This window comes from Prosopis cineraria, unplaced genomic scaffold (genome assembly GCF_029017545.1).
Source record: "Prosopis cineraria cultivar Desert tree isolate PC_DT_omini unplaced genomic scaffold, ASM2901754v1 PC10, whole genome shotgun sequence".
Classification (NCBI taxonomy): Eukaryota; Viridiplantae; Streptophyta; class Magnoliopsida; order Fabales; family Fabaceae; genus Prosopis; species Prosopis cineraria.
Window position 1 is genome coordinate 27,488,367 of NW_026555341.1, and position 9,633 is coordinate 27,497,999.

A 9,633-nucleotide genomic window follows, 5' to 3' on the forward strand; every position below is an offset into this window, starting at 1 on the left:
TTTCGAGGCTTATCACGGGTTGCTCTCTTTCTACACTGTGCTGCATAGTGTCCTGGTTTGCCACAGACAAAACAGTCTCCTTTCTTTTTGAAAGAGGGGTTAGAAGCATTGGGTTTGTAATCAGATTTTCTATTCCTCTTGTCTTTAGTTTTAGAATCATACCTCTTGCTGTGAGGCTTTGTCTCCACTAAGTTGGCTTTGGATGTCATTTCTCTGGTTCGAGTTGCACATATTGCCTTGCGGTTGGTGTCTTCGATGATGATGTGAGTAATCAAGTCAGTCAAGGATAGCTGCTTCTGTTTGTGTTTCAACTGCTGTTTGTAGTCAGACCATGATTCTGGCAGCTTCTCAATTAGTATCCCAGCAATAAACTCGTCTGGAAGGTTGATGTTTTCAGAATGAAGCTCCTCCAGCAGCTTATGATATTCGTTGATTTGCTCCTTCACATCCTTGTTCTCGGTCATCTCCCATTTATAGTAGTTGCCCACAATGAATTTTTGTTTACCGGCATCCTCAGCTGTGTACTTTGTAACCAGGGACTCCCATATCTTACAAGCTTCCTTGTAGACACAGTAGACATCGAACAAATCATTAGATAAAGTGCTAATGATAGTATGTCGGCATACCTTGTTTGCATGAGTCCATGCAACTCGTTGGGCTTGATCAGTATCAGCAGGAGGCTCGGATTGAGCAAGAGCAGCAGCCACACCATGCATGTCAAGGACGGTGAAGACACGTTCTTGCCAGCGTTTGAAGTTCCGGCCATCAAAGACTTCTATCTTTGATATGTCCGGGAACGGCCTTGGTAGGGGGACGGCAACAGCGGCAGGCACGTACTGACCTCCGGCCGAACCACCCGGCACACCTTCGGGAGTGACACCCTCAGCACTGTTGGTCGACATTGGGTTGAATAGTTCTTAAGATTGTTGAATAACACCGGCGGCAAACGTGTGTAACAGCAAACTCCCGACTGGTTGCTTGAGTCGTATCCAGAAGGACACTGTCCTTAAGAACTATTCCGGCACACCCTCGGACGGCCGGCAGTTCCCCAGGATTAAACAAGCACTTCCTCAGTGGAATGAGGGAACAGAACAACGGAGACCAAACGTAATCACAGACAGATAGATTGGCAGAGGGAGGAAGAGAGAACCGTGAGGACTCAAGAGGCTTCTGTATTTCGCTCTGTCTGAACCCATGGCTATATATAGCCCGAAGGTGGACATGAACGTTGGGAGGTTACCACCGGTTTAAAAGCTCGGTTACAGTCTCATAAAAATTATTTAAAAACTTGTCTGGAAACGTTGGAGTTACACAAAACGCATTCAACTCTGGAAACGTTGGGAACGTTTGGGAAGACAACCGTTTAGAAAAAATTAATTTGTTTAATAAAAAAAAATGTTCTTGGTTTGACTTCAAACTCCAGACAGCCAAAATTTGAGTTTCTCCGGCAAGCCAAAATAATTATTTATTTGTAAAATAATCCGATAAAAGGAACCCACTACCTCTTGAACTCGCGCGCAGGGGGCAAATCGGCTGATTTCAACTGCGATTGTCCTGAGTTGGCCTGTCTCATGTGCGCGAGGCCACTTCTCTTCCAAGCCCATTTTACTAGCCCACTTCATTCCTTAGTATATATACACTAGGAGAGTCTTTCTTTTAATCAATGTGAGACTTTGACACACACACACTTTTGACACACATACAACAACCTCTTTCATCTTTTGATGTTTGTGTGTAGGGTTGTACAAAGGAGTAATCGACACTCAATTTCAGCTTAATCAAAAATTCAATCTCTTTTATAAAAAAAATTTAAGTTAGATAACCTGTAATTTATCTTTATTTAGTCATAATCTAAAGTTTAACAAAAGTAAACTTAGTCTATAAGATTAAAAGACTAGTCCTATTAGTCCTGTATTCACTTAATTTTTTTTTCTTTTTATCTATAAGAAGCAATAATTCATTTCAACCTAATAAACTCAATTACGATAATAAAAATATTTATAATTATAATAAATTCATAATCATTTTCAACAAAAAGAAAAAATATTTTAATTACAGTTCAAGTAATTTAAATTTATAACTTCAACAAAATAAAACTTAACAAACTTTAACAATATTACATTACAATAATAATTTAGAAACAAACTCAATAAATTTTTATATAATCATTTCCTTAACATTAATTATACTTGAAGCATTTGTTAAAAATAAATTAATTATAATTATATTAAATATATAAATTAATAGAATTAAATTGGATTAAGTAGTTCAGATATTCAATGTGTCAAACTTAAAGAAATAATTTGATTTTTTTAATTTTTTTATCCTAAAAGATCAACATTTATACAGATTGGACAGGACAAGATTATTTTAAATCAAACTAGGTTAAATAGAATTGGAAGATATTTGTACAACCTTGCGTGCGTAAATGCAAACGCGAACAGTGCCATCTCCGTACCCTGTTTGGCTTCTAGAACGAAAAGGCCTTTCTAAGACGTAAAAGATTTGTCTGAATTGATTTCTGATAAGTTGCCTGACACAGTTTTATTAGCATCTCTCACAGGAAACTTACACACCACTTGGAAGTTTCGTATTTACAACGCTAACAGAGATGACGTGAATTTATGTGTCAAACCAAATTGTGTTAATGCCTATATATACATATATAATATAAACATAATATAAATTTTACATTAAAAGAAAATATAACATGATATTTAATTCTCTAATAATTCAATATATATATATATATATATAAATTTAAAAGAGACTTTTGGTCTCTAGGATAGCTTGAAGGTCCTAAAATAATTTTAATGACTTAGAATTTTATATTAATATTTTTGTATATATGTGATTTCTGTAAACTTTTACAGAGGTATTTTTTTACTGTGGAACTACTTGTTAGTTTTAGGAGAATAAATAACTTGATATTTATATATATATATGCAAGCTTTGTATTTAATAATAAATGCAAATAATTATAAATTTAATTATAAAAAATTTATATGTTATATGAATTCTGTCATATTTTTGTTTTCGGTTCTGTTTGGAGCCAAACAGAGTTTGAACACAACGTTGCTTTTGTGAAGTTGCCATATTTTGCATACATTTGCCGCCGCCAGAGGGACACTAAGGAGTGGGAATCTATAAAGCACTGATGCTTTAAATTATTTCATATATCCAATACTCATCAATGCTTCTTTAATATATATTCATAAAATATTAAAATATTATTTTTTATAATTTTAAAAAATTTTAATTTTAAATATGTATCCAATACTTTTAAATTATAAATTGATATTTTAAAACCAATACTTTGCTGCTATTTTTAAGAAATTAAATTTTATTAAATATCACAATATTAATTTTTTTTGTTTCTAATATATTTATGTGATTTTCTTTTAAAGTTAAAGATTAGATTTTCCTTAAAAATAAATTTTAGATATAATAAAAAAATAAAAAATTATATTTTTTAATTATAAAAACGTAGGAATATAATTGATAGCAATTGGACTTAACATGGGATATAATTCCAAGATAAGAATTTTAGAAAGTAAAAGATAAATTTTTAAGATTTAGTGAGATTAAGATATCTAAATATGTGCGTGTTTTTTTAAAATATTTTCCATTTAATGTATTATTTTGAATATAATAAAGACTACTTTTTTAAGCAAGACATATAAGTAGAATTTTATTTTGAAAAAATTGTTAGTAAGTCTAGAATTGTGTTAGAGGATCAAAAGATTGAGATGCAACCAGAAGTCGTGAAATCTCAAGTGTATTTGCTTGTACTCTGGTTTTTCTTTTTTATTTTTCAGCACAATTTTGACCCTAAGGAGAGATTTACCGGTAATATTTCCTTTTATTTTAAGACTGTAATGTAAAGATAAATATGAAATTGAAAGGGGTGAAATTTTCATGGGACCCACAGACACCACTTTTGATTAAATATTAAAAAAATTAATCTTTTAATTCATTAACTTTTCACTTTCTTGTAATTCAATTTTTTAATTATGACTCGTTGCGACTCAATCCCTCAACTTTTGATTCACCCATAACTCAGTCCTTATTTTTTAATTTTTTTAAAAAATTTCTTATCAAATAAGAGAGATAAAAATGTTCATATATTATTTTAAAATATCCTTATCTTGCTCATTGACGTGAGATATAAGCTAATATAAAAAAATTAATAGAAATTTAGAGACTAATTTGTAAGTGATTTAAAAGTTAAGGGATTGAATTATAGGTAAGTTATAATTAAAAGATTGAGTCACAGTGAGTTATAATTGAAAAATTGAATTATAAGTAAATTAAAAGTTGAAAGATTAAAAAATTAATTTTTTTTTAATATATCATTTCGTCTTCTTTCCAATGTGAATGCGTGATTTTAGTTTTTTTGTAGCATCACGGGTGACCATATTCAAAAAAAAATTTAGTCTTGAATATGAATGTGTGATTTATTTTTTTTTTTTGGGGGGGGGGAATGTGAATGCGTGATTGAAATATTTTTTTTTAAAAGCCACATGAAAAGAAAGGATGGTTATATGTCTCCTGTAGCCCCACTTTGATTTGACGCCAACGAACCGCACAATTTTATTTGGGAGGCTGACGAGGAAGTGCCACATAAGAAAGTTAATATCAAATTAAATTTTAACATTAAAATTTTTAAATTCAGCACTCCCTTTCTTATATTTTAGTATCAAAATTTTTAATTTAATATTAACTTTTTTATAATACCCTCACTTGTCATCTTCTTTTTTATCTTTTGCCGCATTCGTGGGGGAGAGTCAGGTCTGGGGTGAGCGACAGTAATGAGATGGGAGCTTTACTTTATTTGGATGCTATTAAATTCCAAAAGTCTAATTCATCTATTCTAAAATTTTTAAAAATTAAATAAGTGATCTATTTTTTTTATTTTTTTCCGTATTTTTGGAGTACGATAGGGAAAAAAATTTAGTACTAAATAGATTTTTGATTAGTTAGGTGCTTGCGACGTATTATCGAGTTGTTAAAATAGTTACAAAGATTAAATTAAGAGTATATATGGATTGATTTTACCCAAACAATTGATTTCGAGGACTCTACAATAATAATTTTTTTTTTGTTCAGAGACTTACAATAACTAAATAATATTTTATTTATGATCTAATAGATTATAAAATTTCTTTAGAGGTTAAATGTATTTATAAGTCAGTTGAATATAAGGACTATTGTTAAATATATGAAACTGGGAAATTGGGAAATTGAAGGATAAACTTTAGAGGTAGAATTTTAGTCTTTTGGGGGAATTTGAGTATAAGGAGTTTTTATAAAATTTGTTGAGGGAAAAAATGGATAAAAAATTTATAGAAATTAATTTAAGGGTAATAAAATAATTTAGAGATTAAATAGAGAAGGTTGGGAATTGTTAGAGTTAATTTTTTTAGATAAAATAAATTATTGAGACTTATTTATAAATTATATTTATTATTATTCATCTTTTTAGAGTAACTTTGAGTTACTAGTGTTGAAAACGTCCCCAAACTTGTGGTTTTGGGTTTGCAGAAAAAAAAAAGGTCACAATTGTTATTATTTTTACATTAGAAAACTGTAGTTTTATACTATTATATATAGAGTTAATGATCATTTTTGTTTCTAAACAATACAAGAAAGGTTATAAATGCTCTTAAACTTAATTATAGATCAATTTTATCCCTCAATTTTAAAAATTATCTCTATTATTACCTTGTTTTTCTCACTATTCGTTGATTGTTAGTGAACCCTACATCATATTTTTAATATTTTTTAATATAAATATTTAAGTTGAAGAGTAAAATTGACCATTCAAATAGACGTTGAAGAGTAAAAATGACTCTTAACTTGATCAAACATATTAAAAAAATAATAAGATACACTAACGACTAATGGATATTAAGTGTTTTATATACCTTACTATTAATCCTTGAACTAGTCTTAACCGGTTCAATGATGAGTCTAATTTTAAATACCTCAATACTTTTTTTTACAAGTATAATTATACAGTATTTCATTATTAATTACCAAATATTTAGTCCAGCACTTTTAGCTGTAGATTTCAAACTTGTTGATGGTATAATCATAAATTATTTCTAATACAAATCCTCCTTTTTTAATTATGTATATAATATACATAGATTATATAATATCAATTTTAAGGTGATTTAGCAATGAATAGTACAAGCTATCCTCGGCGTAATCATATCCATAAACCATAAATCTGCAAGTTACTGGGCATAGCGCGGCACATACCAATCAAACCAAAATGATTTAATTAAGAAATGTCGCTTACATATTTCTATACTTATTTTTTTTTTCTTCACATATTGGTATATCAACTTTTATTCATGAATTTAATTTTTTTTCTAAATAATTATGCATAAATAGGAAATGCGTAGCGGTGAGTAGTGAACTTTGTTTACGTTCCTCAAACTCATTTTTCAAACTTAAAGCAACATATGGAAAAACATACCTAAATTACAGGGATAAAATACCAAGCAAAACCACAATAAAAGAAGCATGAGCACGAGTATTTATTTTCCCTTTTGACAGTTAAGCATAAAAAAAAAAAAGAAAAAACTATTCATCTATTCCGAACCTCAAAATTTTTTTCAACAATATGAACATTTTTGTGTTTCCAGGATCCATGTGTAAAACTCGTCCCCTGAGAAAACCAGCCTTCGGTATAATCCCTATTCATTCTCCATCAGAGTTTTTATTCCTCAAGCATGGTCTTGGCGGCATCTATCAGTATTGGTCTAAATTCATTGGGAGCTCGACCCAGCACCGTGTATCCTTCCTTGTCCTGAGCATCTACATCTGCTCCATGTCTTATCAGAAGGAGAGCAACCTGGAAAATAACCCAAGCCCAGATCATATGATCAAACATTTAAACCCTTGAAATTATGAGACTTCGATCAATCCACTCCATCTATATATAGACTCCTAGCTCAAGATGAATACATTTATGCAGATACCATGAACGATCGGCGAAGAATCGCATCAAAGAACAATTAAACAAAATTCAAAAGTTTATTATTAAACAATCTACATGCACTTGCATATATCCCTTTGTCCCTACACATAAGGTATTTTTAACAGAATCCTGCATACTAATAAAAATTTGTTATTTAGCTAAACTCACATAAAAATACAATAATTTTTCAGTTTTATTTCTAATAATATCATTATGGTAGTAGGAAAAACATATAATTAATAATTTATTCCATTTTTCAAGACAAGGGTAAAATTATCTAATTACTCAAAAATATTATTACCACCCCTTATATTTAGGGACAAAATAAGCTTTTAAAAAACATCTTTTATATAAGGACGGAGAGAGTATATGACAACGTTGCAAACAAATTCATCAACCATGTCAAAGGAGTGGAATGACCAAGTAAGATGCACAAAAAATGTGATATACATGTCAATTTTCTTGGAAGGTTAAGAGAGGATTATGGGTCATTATTGATAATGATCAAATCCAATTAGCAGAATCTTCACAGGCATCTGAGGATCTGAAACCAAATTCTTGCTTGGAGAAGATTATGGTCAACAGGACTACCGGTCATGCCAGTACATTCATTAATTGCAACGAGTTGTTGAAGCTTCTGATACAATAATTTTATAACATGAATTAGTTCATCTATGCACCCTACACTAGTACATCAACATGGGGGAGAACCAGAGGGGGGCGTCAAACAGAGCTATATTCCATTAAAAGGCAAAAATAATCTGAAGAGGAATACCTAAAATATTATTCTGAAAAACAGATTCTATATAACTTTTACTATCTTCAGTACTCAGAATTAAATTACTTAACAAGCACACCTCTTTGTTCGGCAAATCACAGCATTCATTAGTGGAGTTTGACCAGCTCTATCAGCAGCATCAACCTCTGCACCTTGCTCAATTAAAATTCACACAGTTCGGAATTCCCAGTGCTCGCTGCCCGATGTAAGGGGTGCTTCCAGCCTGATCACAGTTAAGCCATGCAAATAGTCACTTATATGAGTGGTCCGGGACAATGTGCTTCTGGAGATGGGGAAAAAAAAAAACTAAAAATCCACAAGTGTATCAAGGATGTCATTCTCATAACCTTGTCCTTAACATTGATCTTTGCACCATGGGGGATGAGAATTTCAGCAATCTTCACCCAACCTTTGCTGGCAGCATAGTGAAGAGCAGTTCGCCCCCCATTATTTTGCAAATTAACATCAGCTCCTGTTGAAAAACAATTGAAATAATTTAAACATATCTTCTACCTTGTAAATGATATATGTTGAGATTTGAGAAAACCTAGGATAAGTCTTACACAGTGAAATGAATGATTCGGAATTTGCCAATAATAAAATATGAAGCCTGAAAGTAGGAGTTTCAAACATTTATGAGAATACGGACCTTTATCCAACAATGTTTCTACTATTTCCAAATTCCGAATGCTAGCCGCAGAATGAATCGGAGCCCACCCTTCTTCATCGGCACTATTGATCACTTTTGCGGATCCCTCAGCAGATGCGAGGATCTTCACCACCTGATTTCACATCAAAACAAAAAAAGATATGATAAAATTGATGGAAATGATCACCAATAAAACAAGGATCTAGGGCAGCTTCGAAGCCAATAGCCACAAGGACTCAATCTCTCAAAGAGAAACCAGAACCTTGCCAGTTGGCAATATGGTTCAGCATCAGTAATTCCACCCACATTTTCGAGTAAATAACAAAGAGAGGAATCGGAATATCGAGAAATACGGAGAAATCAAGACCTGAGAGTGGCCAGAGGAAGCAGCGACGTGAAGAAGGGAACGTTCATCCTCATTTCGGAGAACTAGAGCATCGGAGAGATTCACTGGAGAGAGAGGTTGGAAGGTTGAGACGTCGCCATTCTCGGCGGCTTTGAAAATGTCTACTGCTTTGACTACTTGTTGCTGCTCTGGTTTTGGAGGATCGACTTCCACGTCCATTCGTGACACTATCTGTTACTTCTGGGTTTTTGCATTTCGGAGATTTATGACTGCCTTAGCGGAATCAGGGAGTTGTTTGAAATTGTTTTTATTTTATAATTTTAAAAATTAATATTCTATAAAATATATTTTAAAAATAAAAAAAATAAAAATAAGTATTTTTTTATTCTTTCTTATTTTTCAGAATAAAAATCACATAACACTTAAAAGTTATTTTTATTTTTTATTTTTTAAAATAATATTTTATTTTTTTATTCTTCAAAACACTTTTTAAAAATACATTATCAAATGAATTTTTTTATTACTGTTTCTAATATACAGGCCTTAGGTTTCTTGTTCGGGGCAAAATCAAAAATTTACTTTTATAAAAATGAAAAAGATTAGGAAAAAAAAGGGAAAATGACAGAAAATACCCGAAATATGCCAATGATAACTCGCAGAAGTAAAATGTAATAATTATTTTTAATTTTAAATATTTTATCTGTCAATTAATTTTAATGTGAAAATTTTTTTTACCCTGCTGAAGAATAAAAAATTATCATTTTATTTAAAAATATAAGTTATTTTTAGTGTTTTTAAATGTAGTCATTATTTTTTTAAAAGAGCCCATTATAAATAAATAATTTTATATTTATTTTAAAGTACAACAT

The 9,633-nt window shown here is 31.0% G+C and overlaps 1 protein-coding gene across 2 annotated transcripts; it reads right to left on the minus strand.

Annotated features, from left to right (window-relative positions):
• Window positions 1-6,590: 6,590 nt before the first annotated feature.
• LOC129321279 (uncharacterized) lies at window positions 6,591-8,983 on the minus strand. 2 transcript variants are annotated; one of them, XR_008595969.1, is made up of 5 exons: window positions 8,786-8,983; window positions 8,419-8,551; window positions 8,117-8,241; window positions 7,849-7,992; window positions 6,591-6,865 (listed from the first exon to the last, which is right to left on the minus strand). XR_008595969.1 is itself a non-coding variant. In XM_054966998.1 (4 exons), the coding sequence occupies exons 1-4, from the start codon at window positions 8,981-8,983 to the stop codon at window positions 7,927-7,929; spliced, it is 522 nt and encodes a 173-aa protein (XP_054822973.1). In that variant the 3' UTR covers window positions 7,160-7,926. The 2 variants fall into 2 exon arrangements, 1 of the variants encoding a protein (XP_054822973.1); XM_054966998.1 differs by lacking the exon at window positions 6,591-6,865 and having other exon boundaries at window positions 7,160-7,992.
• Between the last annotated feature and the right edge of the window lie 650 nt (window positions 8,984-9,633).